The sequence below is a fragment of the Schistosoma haematobium genome, chromosome 3 (genome assembly GCF_000699445.3).
Source record: "Schistosoma haematobium chromosome 3, whole genome shotgun sequence".
NCBI lineage: Eukaryota > Metazoa > Platyhelminthes > Trematoda > Strigeidida > Schistosomatidae > Schistosoma > Schistosoma haematobium.
In genome coordinates, this window is record NC_067198.1 from 34555170 (window position 1) to 34572989 (window position 17820).

A 17820-nucleotide genomic window follows, 5' to 3' on the forward strand; every position below is an offset into this window, starting at 1 on the left:
AACAGTGGATAATTCAGGACTCTACAGTTCGGGATTCTTCTTAGTGACGTCTGTGATAGTTATGTATTCTTTTTCTAGCTCTATGAAAATCTTGTATTTTTATTATTCCATAGACAGATTTATACTGTGGACAACGTAAGTTTTAAAGAACAAGTTCAATAACCAATACTATAAGATGTTATGATTTAAGACAGTGTGACTTATATTACTGTAGGATGTTAGTTGTTTCATCTACTAAAGATGTGATTATAAAATTAATTCTTTGGGATAATGATAATAAAGTTTGTTAAATACTTTACAAAAAGATCAATATCATAATAAACCGTTTGTGAAGTGTTTTTACCAATAATTAATGAATAGTTATGACCCACTATTGCGTTTATCAAATCTTTTCATCATTTAGATGATGTATGTAATTTTAATTTTTCTTTTCCAATAATTAACTAATTTTAGCCCCCTCAAGATGTCGATGACTACATGCAACGTTCTAGAGCAATGGTAAAAGGTCCAGTTGGTGAAAATGTAACCATGTATCAAGATATCCGGGTAACAATGGTGAGTTGTAGTATATATACTTACTTACTCACTTACTTACACCTGTTACTCCCGATGGAGTATAGACTACCGACTAACATTCTCCAACCCACTCTGTCCTCAGCTTTCCTTTCTAGTTCTATCAAATTGTTGTTCATTCTTCTCATATCTATCTCCATTTCTCGGCGCAATGTGTTCTTTAGTTTTCCACTTCCCCTTTGGCCTTGAGGATCCTAAGTGAGGGCTTGCTTTGTGATGCAGTTGTGTACCTTTCTCATTGTGTGTCCTATCCACTTCCAGCGCTTCTTCATGATTTCTTCCTCCGCTGGAATCTGGTCTGTTCTCTCTCACAGTAGATTTTTGTTGATAGTGTCTGGCCAACGGATCCGAAGTAATTTGTGTAGACAACTGTTAATAAACACTTGTATCTTGGTTATATCGAATAATGTGTTTCATTGAAAATTCTCTAAGTGAATAAATATGTCTTGAAGTCAATAATTTTAAGATGAACAACACTCTTCTACACTTATCTATTTAAGAAAGAAAAAAGCTCTTAGGAAGTAGCAAGTAGATAATTCAACAAATCAGTTATATCAAAAGGGTTTTTTGTGGATATTACAGTAATTTTTAATAGTTGAGATCATGAGTCAATTGAAGCTCGACTATCATGGAAAACCCCGAAGCACTGGATGGCCGTTGTGTCTTATTGTGTGACTCCTCATCAGTGCGCATCCACAATATTATTAATTGTAGCAATTTCATCTTGTAATACTGTTCATTCAGTAACCTATTGTTTGATCAATAACAAGTTCTACTCAACTGAATTAATTCAGCTTACACTGATGGTTAGTCAACTATAAATTGATGATATAAAAATCAGTGTATTCAGATATACTGATTTATTTTTGACGTACTACAAATCCTCATGCATTCTCTTTACCTTTTTCTTGCATTGAGTCATATTAGTTTTGTTCAGATTTACTAATGTTTAATGGTAACTTGATTTGTTTTACCATCAATCTTTGCTTATTCTACAACTTGCTGAAGAAGCATTTTTGAGACGAAACTCTTTAAAGTTTATATTTCCTAACTAACTAATAGTTGCAATGCTAAAAATGTTAACTTTATACATCTTTTTAAATACATATAATAACAGTAAAGTTATTAGTCTGATAGACTGTTGAAATAGTTCGGTTACTTGACAACTGCTATAATATCGTATTAAATTATATTTTAATCTTAGGTTACATGTGCTAAAGTTGACCAGAAGTAGGTATATTAAAAGTATGTAGCTTTAATCATTGAAATTTCTGTACAGTTGTTGGTTATTTACTAATTTAAAGGCGTAACAAACGTTTACTATATTAAACGAGTTTTTCCATATGCATAACGATTTCGTTTAACCATTTGTTTTAAAAGAGTATTTAATTGTTTATTTAATTTGGTTTTACAGAGTTATGGCTTCTTTAGTACAATGATATTTTTAGGGCTTTCAATCCTCGTCTTATGAAATACTAATTTTTTTCAAGCATTTAGTCGGAACAAGTATTCTTTACCTGAGATTATTTATTAGTTCTGAAAATTTGCTTTTTAGCTTTTATTTTGCATCTCATAAGCTCAAATCAGTTAATAAAACTACTGTTTATCTCATTAGGGACCACCTGGTGAGCCAGGTGCACCCGGATTCCCAGGAGTCATAGGCACACCTGGACCGATCGGACAACCTGGGCTGATGGGAGATCCCGGTCCATCGGGAAACCCTGGATCGCGAGGACATGCTGGGCCTGTTGGAAATGATGGAAAAGCTGGACCGATAGGAAGACCTGGGTTAAAAGGTGCTCGAGGACCACGTGGCATACCTGGAGTCATGGGAGAAGCTGGGCTTCCTGGAGCAATGGGTCTACGAGGTGAACGAGGAGAACGTGGAGAAGAAGGTATCAAAGGAATGGCTGGTGATTATGGGCCGAAAGGACTACCAGGACCTGTAGGACCGAAAGGTTCGATCGGTCTTCAGGGTCAACGAGGTGAACCGGGCCCCAGAGGATTCATGGGACTGCCAGGACCTATAGTATGTCTTTGTTTTTATCAGTTAATGCTTTTATGATTATGAAGTTTATATCTTTATCGTTTATAACAATTCTAGTAGTGTATTTATGTTGGTATGAGATCAGACTTTCAGTGAACAGTTTTAGAAGACAGTAAATTTTCTCTAGTATACCATGAGCAACTAGTCTAAGTATTATATCCACAAAATATTTCAAGCAATGACTAACTTATGTATATTTTAAACCATTTTCAAACTTCATGTATTTAGTTCAGTATGGTGTTCCCCACTAAAAAGATTAATTTATTAAATAAGTGCTTTATATCATACATATAGATCGATTCTTTTCACGTACAGTGTGACTGTAATGAAAGACGACTCTCTGGGGAAAACCAATTTATGTCTGATGGAAAAATCACACAGTGGCTTAGTAAAACATGAAACCATACATTAAATAAATCATTTGCGCATCTTCTTTAAGTTGTCCTTTTCATACTCCATTATCTCCTTAATTGTATCGTTATTTCGTTTGCTCTCCGATTTCCTTCCTGTTCTCTTCATTTCAATCTTCTGCTGCCAGACATTTCACTTCTGATTTTCACTGTGTACTACTTATATCTGTCAGTATAAGTAGCATCCACCACACGACCACCGACTAATGCTATTTGAAATTATTGATTACAACAGATTCAAGGGGGAATAGGTCTTAAAACTGGGATATTATTGAAGGAAAAATGGTATGGTATAAGTGTTTTGTGAATTTTCAGTGAAACCAAGAAGTTATTTATAAATAAAATAATGTAAAATAATATGGATAGAAACTGGATATGGGATATAGAAACATCTGAAAACCCACGAAGCTAGAAGTCACTAGACATATAAAGAGTTATGATTAGTTAAAATCAGGCTTGAATTCTGACTACAGAAATAAAAGGACGGTATCTAAGTGTTCATGTAAATGTCGAAATTTTATGTTTCAAACTACGGATGACTTGAATAGTTTGATATACTTATATATAAGGGATTTCAAGTTTATGGTTAACAAGTAATTTCTTATGTTTGTTACCATATATTAACATCATTTTATTGTTGCTTATTTTTAACTTTAGGGAGTTGATGGGACAGATGGTGTTCCGGGAGCACCAGGTGACCCTGGAGCACCTGGCCCCCAAGGAAGTCCTGGGTTGCAAGGCCCAGAGGGACCTAAAGGTCAACCTGGTCTTCCTGGCCCTAAAGGAGAGGTCGGTTTCCCTGGATTACGTGGAGATAGAGGGGCGCCAGGACCACCTGGAAATCCTGGAAAGCAAGGTGCACATGGACCTCCAGGAGCGATCGGTAATAAAGGAGAGCCAGGAGATCGAGGACACCCCGGAAAACCTGGGATGATGGGAATCAGAGGATTTTCTGGTGGAGAAGGAGAAATAGGTCTTGTGGGTGCGAAAGGACCAGAAGGCTCGGTGGGTTTGCAAGGTGCGCAAGGTTTGCCAGGACCAGAAGGTATCAAAGGTCGTCGCGGTGAGCGTGGCCCACCGGGACCAGTAGGTGAACAAGGTAGTAGAGGTATACGTGGTTCCGCTGGACTATCGGGAGCCCCTGGGCACGAAGGCAGTCGTGGCCTTCCTGGACTTCGTGGTCCTCCGGGTCCTGAAGGCCCACCGGGTGCTATTGGTCCAGGTGGAGCACCTGGTATAACCGGTCCCGTCGGTGAGAAGGGAGCTCAAGGAGACATTGGCTCAAGTGGTCTCAAAGGTCCTACCGGTCCTAGAGTAAGTTAATGATATTCCACTTTTCAATATTCGGTTTAAGTAAATCTCTATCACATGAGAAATAAAAGAATTTTAGAAATATCGAAAAGTTTAGATGTTATTTGAACAAGTAGCTACAGTAGTAGTATCCTTCTTTCAATATTTTTCATTGAATCATTAATAATCTTCAGTGATTTGATTAATTGTGTACTAGAACACAGAAAATGGGTTGATAAATACAAATTCATGGGAATAAGGTAGAAAGTAATCACAATACGGCACTATTGGACTACTTCAAATAATTAATTATTCATGCATCATTGTTGATATATCTATAGTGTGAAGGAGTTTCACTTTGATTATTGCATAATTTTCTGTATTTTAATGAAAATTCAAGAGAATACTTAGGGTTTAACCATTTTATGACAAGTGTCATCATTAGAAAATATTCTCAAGAGTTAATCTGACAATCGAAAAATAGTTTCACGATTAAAATATATGATTAGTATAAGATTGTGGACATCATAAAGTTTTTGATTGAGATCATGAACCGATTGATGTTAGACCACCATTAAAACCCGGGAACGGGATCGTGGGTGCACGCTGCTGAGGAGTCCTACAATAGGACGAAACGGCCGTCCAGTGCTGCTAGGTTTTCAATAGTAGTCTACCATCAATCGGTTCATGATTTCAATTAAAAAATATGAAATAGTCCTATAAATCATATTTTAAAAAATAACTCACATATCTCAATTTTTAGTATATTTAATGTGATATAACAATGTGTCGAAGTAATCTTTTTAGGATACGCGTATAAATTCCAGTCCATAATATCGATATTTGGAAATTGCAAATTCTTACTTATACCTTTATATCCGTTGAGCAAGTTATTGGCTATTTGAATCCAGCACTTTAGTAGATAAAGCGCTAAGTTTGAAGTGAAAAGTACTGAGTTCAGCCCTCAATTTGAACATCAACATTGGCGCTGATACATCCGAATGGCGAGCGTCCAATAGGAAAAATAAGTAGGCACAATAGATTCCACTGCAAGCTACATACCAAATGTACAAGATTTGATAATCGTCACTCACTCAATGATACTCCAAAATTTAACGTTGATTTTCATCATGGACTAATAGAATGTGGAGAGCAATGGAAAACTAGAAAGTGTTGTACAGCTGTGGAGTTTGAATATAAGACCTTTCAGGATCTTTTAAGTCATGTGGAACTGAACATTGGACTTTCAGGTTTCGTAGTACAAACCATGTCTTTAAAGTATCAATTAAAAACTGAATGGTCCAAATTTCTTTAATTTAGTCAATTGATGTTTGAAGGAGGTCTAATAGTTGAACTAAAAACCAGCACATTAGGTTGTATCATATTTAAGTAATGAATCTAGGAATCATAACGAAATGCTAATACTGGCTGCATTAGTATAAAATACCCACACAAAAAAACAATAACTTAATATAAGTTTATAAATTATCTACAAGTATAATATTCAATTGTTTAACACATGTTAATGTAATATTCATTTCATTCAGGGTTCAGTTGGGAATCGTGGACAACCAGGACCAACTGGTGAACCTGGTCCTAAGGTTAGTTTTTGAGTTGAAAAAATTATTATGTTTCTTGTTTTTAGTAAATAAAAAAATAAAAAAATTCAATAACCAGTAAGCGCATTTGTAAAGTCGTTAGTACTACAACACTGTACAAAATCTTAGTTTTCATTGGGAATATTATATATTTAAGTATAATTATGAAGGATAATGTGTATTATTATCCAATTAAAGGAGGTCTATAAACAAAATTCGAAATTGTAGTGATTATATCAAGCTCAAAAGATTAAGCTTTCTAAACTTATTCAATATAACAATCGTAGATATAGAAACAAAGTATAATAACATAAGTAACTGATTTCGTCATTAAAGAAGAATTATATACAATTTTCTTTGTGATGATCGCATTTCATCAAACTCTATAGTCGTATTAATAGTGACTTAATCTATTGAAAAACATTAAGGCCTTGTGTTCGAATTCCGCGAGCAGGATCGTGAATGCAAACTACTGAAGAGTCCTACAATAGGAAGAAACGGCCATCCAGTGCTTCCAGGTCTTCAATGGTGATGTAACATCAATCGATTCATGATCTCGATAAAATTTTCATCTGACTGTCACTGTTCTCGAAATTTACTTTTGTACTCGCTAACATAGCTCATTGAGGTAGACTCGAGCTAAATATGTATAACACATTTCTCAAACAACTCAGTGGGGAAAGGTTTAATACCTTATCAAATGACTCACTATCGCCTTCAAGTATCATATGACTGATCGCAACTTTACTCAAATGAGGGTTCTAGAGTATACATCATCACTTAGAAAGGGCTTATGATCAGATACTATCAACCAACTCATGTCTCTAACCTCAAAATATCACGTCTCCTAGCTATGAAGATAGATAGACCAAGCTGATGTTCTGTTCTTTATCATCAAAACGGAGACCTCGCCCAAGCCACTGGTTAATCAAGGTATTAAGATTCAAGTGACTGCTCTGTACAGATACTGGTAACAATCCTCTAATGCTGACGAGGCTAAAAACGAATGAAGTGATTTGCATGCTCGACTATTTTACTTTATAATATGGAACTAAGCATTAAAGAAAAATCTGTCGGGATTAGAATTCAAAGTAATGATAATGGTATCGGTTAAACATTTCAACATTCGAATCTTTAATGTCCTTCAACAACGATGTGAGCCAATTAATCCTCTTATCCTAATTCAATATTTTTACTACATGGGATTATTTTTCTGACCTCATATTTTTATTTCCTCATTATCACACAGGGTCCACTTGGATCTATTGGTCGACCTGGCATGCCTGGTGCAGCAGGAATTCCTGGGCCGCACGGCCCTCAAGGAGGACAAGGGTTACGTGGTCTACCTGGCTCGGTCGGGAAGACTGGTGACCCTGGAGCAGTTGGATCAAGAGGTCCCAGGGGTGACAGAGGTCCACGAGGGGAACCCGGACCTCCGGGTCCATTTGGACTGTCAGGTGAGAAAGGCCAACGTGGGCAATCTGGCAAACGTGGTCCTATGGGAGCAGAAGGTAGAGTTGGTCCCGAAGGTCCACCAGGGACACCTGGGAAACTGGGTGATCCTGGGCCAGCTGGAGAACCTGGGCATATCGGTCCACCAGGACCTCCAGTAGGTGACATCTGTTTGTTTTCCGTAATGATGAAGTTATTTGCATATACTACTCACAGTTCGGTATCAACTACAGTTAAGTAGAAATATCTAATGGTTATCTTGATCAGTGGTTACATTTTGAGTTAGATATTGAGAAATTATGCACTCACCATGTCTGTTTTTTAAGATCTGGAAAAAAATCATGTAAATGTTTATTTACGGAAAAACTCGTCTATGTGTGAGTGTGAATACTTTGTTTGCACACTGTATAATATTATTACAATTAGTTTTCTTACCAGTTGTTAGGGAACGTGATTTTAACTGAAATCCTAACTGTTAAAATACTCTAATATGTAACAATAGTTTATTTTTATATTAAAAAAATTCATTACACAGATTTTAGTCTAGATTTTCATGAAACCATAATTGTTGCATTGAAATGTACATTGAAACATATATGTTATCAAGTAAATCTATTAACAGTCTCGTTTACACAACCAATCGACTTTGAATACATCTCAGTCCTAAAGAAGGTCAGTCATGACCCGGTTAGCTCAATGGTAGCGTATTTGACCGTGAAGCAAAGAGATATGAAGTTTATTCTACTAAAAAGCATCGTTTCACCCAAGATTACTCTTAAACCTTGCTAACGAATGACAGATAGCACAAAATCTAGGTCTAAGTTTTCCTGTCAACTGCTTTCAACCGCCATCTTACATTTTCATATAGTATATGGATTATATACTCAATAGCGATGACATAATAATCAGTGTCATTCTTTTTAAACCTTTACGCAGACAATACTTTATCACAAAAACTTGAAATAAGAAATATCCATTATGTTAAATGTTTTGGAGTCAGATGGTACTATTCTTAATGTCAAGTGATTAAAGAGATTATCACACAACCATAAACCTTGGTTAGTTATTCACTTCGACTTATTCATAAAATAAATCTGCATACTAAATCAAATTCTAGCATAAATAATTAGAGTAAACCACACTCATATGGGCAAGGGTAAAATCAAGAGGTTTATAGTTGAAAGTTTCCTTTAATCTCTTCTAATTTATAATTCTTCACAGAATAAAAATACGAAAGCCGGATTTAAATTAGTACAAATAATTATAGCAGCTATCTCTTGAGAAAAATCTATGAGTAGTCAATACAAGGCTTATTCATTTATTCATTTGCATTTTGTCAAAGAACTAAGCACGATTATTTACAAGTATCAATGTATGTTTGATAATAATATTCACTAACATGGTAAGAGATATGACATGTCAAAGGTTAACGGAAATAATAATATCAGAACTATTAGTACTTATGTAATAATTTTATGAGCTCACTTTTCTTTTGGATTGTCATTGTCTCCAATAATCAGTTAGGTAAGTGTTCTACTGATCTGAGCTATATACATGTAAAACCTTTGTAATGAAATAAACATTTCCGTCCGGTAAGATTAGAATTTATGAACGACCTTGAGCAACACTAAAGTGACCCTGAAGATGTCCATCAAGTTACTAGGGCTAAATGAAGGCTATAAAGCAGTATTAAGAATATGAATTGCGATTTACAATTGATGGTAAGGGTTGGGAATTAGAATTATGGTTTCCATCACGAGCTGACATAAACTAAAATGCCGAAACGCTATTTAGACAAATGGATGAATGAATTTCGCGCCAAAATCCAAGACATGTTATCCGAAATCTCATTGGTTCGTGCATATATATAAAAGTATCGCATTTCTCCTTATTGTTTAAGTTTCTAACAGCAGCAAACAAAACAGGAAGGTAGTTAGGAAAACTCAGAATTAGGCAGTAGCAACAGCTAGCTAAAAACGACTGTTGCACGTCCTGTTTATTTATAAACTCATAAAACTGTTTTGTAGTGCAAAATGATTTTTTTTGTAACTTTTAGGGAGAACGTGGAGCCCCAGGACAAATGGGCCCACCGGGCCCACCTGGAAGGGCTGGGGACAAAGGAGCTTCAGGTCCAGTTGGACGTGATGGGCTCAAGGGCGACAGGGGCGAAAAAGGTGACATGGGAGACAGTGGGACGGTTGGTGTTCCCGGCCTTGTTGGCAATACTGGAATTCGTGGTGAGAGGGGTGAAAAGGGCGATAGAGGACCCACTGGGCCACGAGGGGAACCGGGCCCAGTGGGAGCTCCAGGACAGAGGGGGTCCGACGGCCCTATGGGACACCCTGGACCGCAAGGACGAACTGGTAACAAGGGGATATTAGGAATTCGTGGTTATCAGGGCGACAAAGGGACACCTGGGGATCAGGGACCACAAGGTATTCCGGGTGATTCAGGTATACCAGGGCCACCCGGCCCACCTGGTTCTGTCGGAATGAAAGGAGTTAAAGGGGAAATGGGTCCACGTGGACCTCGTGGTGAGGCTGGTAACATGGGAATAAAAGGAGTTCAAGGACCACCTGGGCCTAAAGGTCACCCTGGATTACCAGGTCAGCAGGGTGATAGAGGCCAACCAGGTGTACAAGGAGATCAGGGGTCGGAAGGTTTAATTGGAGAACCTGGACCCCAAGGGCCACCAGGAGAAAATGGTCGACCAGGCCCCCCAGGACCTGCTGGACAAACTGGGCCTAAAGGTGAGGCTGGGGACCCAGGACTCGAAGGACCTGCGGGTTCAGACGGAATGGCTGGACTTCCGGGTCCTGCAGGTGATAAAGGGGAACGAGGAGACCCTGGATTACCGGTAAGATTACACTGCTATTTTGAGTGAATCTTAATTAGTTACAATATATATATCAGCTGGCATATTATATTACTTATACGCCACAGTTACACAGTATTTAAATGTATTATTTTCAAATAAGTTTTATCTTATAACATTCCCATCTATTGTGAATTTTTCACTTCATAAGAGTATATCTTTACTGGTTATTTTTCGGTGTTGTAATTATTTTGATCATACACACTATAAGTACATTCATTTTGTTGAAATGGCTAATCCAGACTACTTTTGGATATTACTTATATTTTACCATAGTAATGTTCTTTTTTCAGAAAACTAAAACACTAAAAGAGTAAATGTAGATTTAATCTGTATCATTTGGATAAGTGTGAATAACTGACAACTTAATTAAACCTAATATTCCATTAACCAATGAAGTAAAATATCATAACGACGAAAACTGGCGCTTGTAATAAAAAAAGCATTGAAATCTGCATGATGCAAAGAAGAATGTGAAAATTTATAGCCAATGAATATTTTAATTAACCCCCCAAAAATATGACAACCACTTAACTACAATACACTGATTTGTATAACGAATGTATTGAAATTTAATAGTTGGTCAAATAAATAAAATAAGATGAAATGTTAGAAATGAATTTTATGCAGAATTCATGCAAAACTTATGCTGTACGAACGAAATTCACACTAAATTGTCACTAAACGAACTATATATATAAATCATACTGAATTAGTTGAAATCATGAACAGATCGATGTTAGACCAATATTAAAAAGTTGGAATCACTAGATAGCTATTTCGTCCCAGTACACAACTCTTTTTGTGGTCCAGTATCTGACTCTAGTTTGATTATATGAAGATGCTATGAATATAAATCTTCCATTTAACGCTGAATATTATCTAGGCTAACCCCATTTGTGTAACGGCAGTAATAAAAAGCAAATACGGGTTCCGTTGTAGGGATTTATTTCATGCATTCGTTTATCATGACAGACATTTCAAATAAGAAGCGGCGAAACGAAGCGAAAAGGAGCAGAGAACGCGAGTAAGCCAACTCGATTGGACAAAGCATGACTCAACATTTATAATCAGGCAAAAATAAGCCAAATACATGTGATGAACAGGGTAAGCAATACAGAAACATACGCTTATATAGAAAAGTCAAGGTTACTAAGTGAATAATTAACAAGTTCAAAATCCGATTCAAGAAGAATGAATAAACTAGTCCGTCGGGAAGCTAGAGTAATCTATATGGGTTTGACGCAGTAATAGACACTACACTCCTCAGAAGTGCACTCCCACTACATTGCAAGTGGGAATCGAATCCCGGGCCTACGATCTTGCGCTCGAACGCTTAGCCTCTAGACTGCTGGGCCTGGATCTAATGTCGTTAATATCTACCTTCAATTGCGCGTGAAACCGAAAATCCTGTGTTCGACTCCCACACGCAGGGTCGTGAACGACCAATGCTCAGGAGTCCCGTTCCAGGTGTTCAGTTGTAATCTAACATTGATCTTTTCATGATTTATCAAGTAAAGCTTTGCATAGATGGTGTGTAAGAGGTAGTTTTGCTATCCAGGAGCCAACATCGAAGTAGATTGAAAAGAGTTCAGCTTCAAGTTATTTAGGTTTACACTACAGACAACAATTTCAACGACTACTGCATTTTTTATTTCATAAATTAATCTCATCACTTTTCATAAACTGAACAACTAGCAGTAATTAATGTTTACTCTGAATTATCGGTATAGAGTTGTGCAGATTTTAGAGTTTTTATTGAAATCATGAACCGATCACTGTTAGACCGCCATTGAAAACACAGAAACAATGGACGGCCATTTCGTCATGGTGTGGATGTGCACTGCTTCGAAGTCCCATACTGGGATGAAACAGCCATCCGGTGCTTCTAGGTTTTCAATAGTGCTTTTGCATTGATCGGTTCATGATCTCATTAGAACTCTGGACCAATTAAATCATTTTTTTCTAATCGATTCACTATGTATATGAATTGTATTGATGAATATAAAAAAGAACCGGATTATTTTACACTTACATGGATTAACTAGATCTGTCTAATAAGCTCAGCTACTATGTTGCCAGTGAATACATAATAATTTTTCGAAATATTTTAAGACCCATTTTAATGAATGGTATCTGAATACCCTCTTATTTCATTAATCCACTAAAAGAACGAAATAATTTTTCAAAAAATTATTTTATCGGTTTTTATAGACTTTTATTCTATAATCTAATATGACTAAACCATTTAAAAAGTAAATATTAGAATATTATTTTTATCTCGATAACCTTTTCTCCCATAGGGTACAGTAGGTCCAATTGGACCAGATGGTGATCAAGGACCAAGTGGTGCACCGGGAAAAATCGGACCAACGGGACCACCTGGTAATGTGGGGAAACCTGGCGAAATGGTAATATATGCATTGTTTTATTTTTTTAATCTGGTTAAATAAAATTGATTCAATATTTTAGTAGTAATTTCTATTTATATAAAATAAAAACGTTGTGATTGATTAAAACTTATTGTGAAAGTCTGTATCTTTGATATTCTGATAGCTTTGATTGATATTTCCAGGGTCCACCAGGAAATGCTGGTTTACCTGGAAGAACAGGTTTACCTGGTCCTCCTGGAAAAGACGGTCAAATGGGAAAACAAGGTCCTCGTGGTGAAGAGGGACCTCGAGGACCAGACGGGAATGCAGGAATGCAGGGCCCACCCGGGGCTTCAGGTGTTAAGGGTCCTCCAGGAAGCAGAGGACCAACTGGTCCAACTGGAATCAGAGGACCGCCTGGACTAATTGGACAACCTGGACCACCAGGTAAACAAGGAAGTCAAGGAAGACCTGGAAAACCAGGTCCAGATGGATTTGAAGGGAAACGAGGTCCTCCGGGTGAAATAGGAGCACCTGGAGTTACTGGAAGCAAAGGACTAGTGGGAGACGAAGGAGAACCTGGCTCAAGAGGTGCATCCGGAAACATGGGTCTTACTGGACCACCTGGTGATGGTGGACCTCCTGGATCGCCAGGAAGTCCAGGTTCAAGAGGACCACAAGGACCAATGGTAAGTTATTGTACGACATTTAAAAATTGTGGTCACATTCCTCTTATTTACTTGTTTACTAAGAAAACAAATGTATTTTAGCCTCTCTTTTTAAATTATGTTGAGTGGAGACGGCACGATAGTCAAATAACTGATTACACAAAACCAATTTATTCTGAGTTAGAAATTTCTTTGACAAAGCTGTCTCCTGAATATTAGGATGAAAATTTCCGCAAATTTACATTAAAGACCAGATCAGTTTCTCCGATGACTGAATAACTAGAAGGAATTATCAGATTTGAAAAAAGGTTTTAGAAGGTCACTTCCAAATTACAGATGTATTTCTTTAGTAGCTCAAGTTCAAGACCTGGTTATTTAACCAGGTTTCAACATTTGGCTGTCCAACTAACGTGGCAATTGAATACTTTACTATTCCAAGTATCTGAAATAAATTTGAAACTTAACCAACAATTCATTCTTGTAATTTAATCTAGCAAAATACACTGTGTTATCAATTTGAACGACTTTGGTAGTATAAATTCTATTAAGATACATGCTTTCATTCAACTTCAATTATCATTATGGTATCAGTAACGAAATGATAATCCAAACACTAATTTTGATACGTTTATTTTAAATTGGCCAAATCTAATTTTATTTAAATAGATTTATGAACGTTTAGTAATTTTTATAGGTATTTCTCATAGCATTTGATAATTATAAAAACTAGTAAGCTTTAAACAGATTGATAGAACTAGTATAGGGGTTGTGAAGACTATTAAGTTTTTGATTGAGATCTTGGACTCGCACTGCTGAGGAGTCGCACAATAGAACGAAACGGCCGTCCAGCGCTTCCAGGTTTGCAAAGGTGATCTAACACCAATCGGTTCATGATCTTAATCAAGATTGATAGAATTCGATCACCACTAAAGTCTAGACGAGCATATCATTGATACTACTCAGTAACTATTTCTTCGCATATCAGAACTGTCCCTATAGTGAGCATCTACAATCGTATATATGACGAAATTTAACGCTTTAGAGTCTGTTTAGAGCATGATCCTTTTGAGCCGTCAAGTTTAAATCCAATGATTCGAATTTTTTATCATTCTTTTATTCATATAACACAATCATTTACTAGTATTATCTGTAATTTACTGTTTCACTCATCAATTGATTGCTTATGGCTACTCCTCACAACTTTTAATCAGAGGGTAGCTACTCGTGATAATTAGTGATTTACGGCCTACTACTATATAATTCACAAGATGTTATCTGACAGATTGATTAATGTAGGTTATCTCCTAGCCAACTATATCGAACAGCAGTATTCATCAAACTGAAATCAAACATTATTCATCTATTATAATATTGTTTTTAGAACTGAATAAGAGAATAATCCGTGTACAGTTGTACCACACAGCCATATTTTTAGATATTTCAAGTATATGTTTTTTCTGATTAATACTTAACCAAAACTACTACTCAATAGTAGGAAACCTAACTTTGTGCACTTAAAATATCACCTTTGTAAAAATTGCGATTGAAGAGCTCAACAGGCAAATAATGTTTTTTTTTACCAAATCTTCAATCAAAAATTGTCAACTCACGTACGTTTTCTATGTGTTCAGCTGTGTATTTAATTATGATATATCTAATCATGTCGTTCATTAAATGAATTCCTAGTGTCCCTGATGACTAGATACTTGATTTTTTAGTCAATCATATTGTTATATATACTGATAAATAGCTTTTGATGTTACTTACCTAGGGTGAAGTTGGCCTAAAAGGTGAAACGGGTCTTCCAGGAGTTCCAGGACCAATTGGGCAACCAGGACCAATGGTAAGTGATAATAGTTGATTGACTAATATATTTATTATATAAAAGTAAACAACTTGATCAATGAAATATGTAACTACTATGTTAGTCACCTAAGACAATCTGTTCGATTCTTAGCATAAGCGATCGACATTGACTGAAATGTAATTACCTGATGATTACAACTTTTCAAATACACTCACAAGGCTGTGTTATCTTAAAAAGTAAATAAATTGTGTGAAGGGTAATTCTCACACAATTTGCTGTAACGATATTTAACTTGTCATCGGAGGATGAAATGTTTATCGTTACTTTTAGACTAATGGAAGTTGCGAAAGCATGTATGATGTTTTGTTTTTGTATGTTCTCACCGTTATTTATTTGGGGATATTTACGTCGTTTAGTTTTATTGTAACGTTATTGAAATTTTCACAGGGACCACCAGGTATTCAAGGTCCACCTGGTGAACCAGGACCGCCAGGAAATGATGGTCCTCCGGGAGCCATTGTAAGTGAATTTTATTCTTGTATACAATATAATTTCTAAGATTTTGGAGTGATATTATGTTCGAAATCAGCGATTATGTAAAATATTTTACCATAGAAAATGAACTGTTTGTTCTTACGAGTATTTGTTAAGCACTGGCGTCAGAGTTATTCAAACTAATTTGATTAATCAGATAAATTAACTTTCGTTAGGTCCCGATAAACATAATGAATGGTAACTTTGGGATCCTATTATGGACCAATACTAAACGTATATTTTTTGTCGTATAATTGTTAATTAAATAAACTATTCATATTCATGTCTCTCTTATCATGAGCTTTATTTTGACCCATAAACTATTATTATACGATTTTTCATTCTTGAATTATTCCCTGTCTATTAATCACTACCTCCCACATTCACAGCCACATTTGGCCATATTTTGTACAAATGTTATCTTCTATTTTATGGTACGATTTGGTCTACTTGATTGGTATATAAATAGAGTATGTTTGAAATACACGACTCATATTACAGAGGCTGAGATTGGAGTTCTGGACCTAACTGGCTGAACTAGGTGGAAAGCAGGACCAATCAAGACTCTAGGCTGCTCATACGATTTTACACGTCATTGATCCGATCGATAAGTCACTTCTCTCTAATCGGCGGTCGCAAGATATAACAACTTTAAACGTTAAAATTAAAATGAGAGCTTGTTGAACACCAATAATAAAATCAAGCCATCTTACTTGTTCAGTAGTAAAATTTTCTTCCTCCAAATTTGTTGTCATACAAGTCTGTCTCCCATGTAGACAATCAGTGAGTTATCTCTTAACGACATATTTATATAAATGTGTAACATCGGATACCAACTCAGTGGTTCAATAGCTATAAGCTTACTGCGAGACCTAAGGATCGTACGTTTGTTCTCCCTAAAATTTGTAGGTATGGATTGTTGATGTACCTCATAATAGAAATAAACATATGTTCGGTACTTCTTGAGCCTTAATGGTAACTTAACGAATGTCAAACCATGATAAATATCACTTCCAAATTAAATTAACTTCTATAAAACTCCATCACAAAGGTAAACATGTAGCCTAAATTTTTTTCAGTTTCATTTAAAACCGTTTTAAAGGGTAATTGAACTGGTTACCTTATTTAATTCATCTATGAATTTCTTTTATATTGATTCTTGAATAGGGTTTGCCTGGACCACCGGGAGAGTTTAAAACTGACTATACATCATTGTTTAGTCGTAGAAGAGAATCAGATGTTGGAATGATGGTAAGGTTGAAAAGTTAATTGGTAATATATTTAACAGATATTTACTGAATACAATAAAAATGCATGTATATAACGTTTTTGCTAGTAGGATAGTTTACGGACGTTTTGTATGTTTTTTTTCAATGTGTGAATCATAGTACAGTTTTGTTCAAGTTTAAACAGTTTTGTAAGGTGGTTTTGGAAATAGATTCATTTATGAAGTACTGACACCTACTAGAAATCCATTGCAGGCCAGAGAAAACTGAATAGCTATTTTTTTCCAAATTTTAGACTGTTTAACAAGATATCCTCGTAGCTTAACATGGGATCAAACTTCAGATTTTCGAATTTTGATTCTTAGTAGCTTAGTGAAAATGCATGGCTGTTAAAAATCAGCTAGGTTATTAGTGAAACAAATATCATCATGCTGTATATCTAATAAAGTCACTGAATTCCACCTAAGTTATAAAAATCGTCGACTTTGGACCAGCATGGAATCATGTTCAAGTAAAGATGGTGAATTCTAAAGCCATTCAATACTTCCTGGTTTCAAACAAATCTTTATTTAATGTCAATACATTAGATAAACTGTTATCAGATTAACAAAATTTTGTGACATTATTTAGATTTGAGTACGCTGTGAAACTATGGACTCGTGTTGCATCCTATTTAAAACTCCTCAGATGCATCTACTTCCAACACATTGAGATATGATCAACTCAGTATAACCTAAAACATAGTAGTTATTGCTTCAAACTCGTAATTCTCAATCAAGGAAACGACTCATTCATGTTTTGTTATTTCGAGCTGACAAACAAATTACTAAGGTATTCATGTATACAAAACAAAATGAAATGAAAATTTAGTTTAATTAATTCTCTCCATCATATCAACAAGTATATATTAAAAAAATAATAATAAACGGAAAATCTTTGGACTTAATTACATTTCAAACCGGCTTCAT

General features: G+C 35.8%; 1 protein-coding gene across 2 annotated transcripts in view; it reads left to right on the top strand.

Annotated features, from left to right (window-relative positions):
- COL1A2 (Collagen alpha-2(I) chain) overlaps nt 1-17820 on the top strand; it is a 48758-nt gene that overhangs the window by 11971 nt on the left and 18967 nt on the right. The window contains exons 2-12 of one of the 2 annotated variants that reach the window (XM_051213708.1): nt 454-555; nt 2189-2602; nt 3688-4344; nt 5868-5921; nt 7168-7527; nt 9427-10227; nt 12549-12656; nt 12821-13306; nt 15057-15128; nt 15540-15611; nt 16794-16877. In XM_051213708.1, the coding sequence (XP_051069708.1) occupies nt 454-555; nt 2189-2602; nt 3688-4344; nt 5868-5921; nt 7168-7527; nt 9427-10227; nt 12549-12656; nt 12821-13306; nt 15057-15128; nt 15540-15611; nt 16794-16877 (3210 nt within the window). The remainder of the gene's footprint in view (nt 1-453; nt 556-2188; nt 2603-3687; nt 4345-5867; nt 5922-7167; nt 7528-9426; nt 10228-12548; nt 12657-12820; nt 13307-15056; nt 15129-15539; nt 15612-16793; nt 16878-17820) is intronic. The other variant, XM_051213709.1, reaches the window with a different exon arrangement.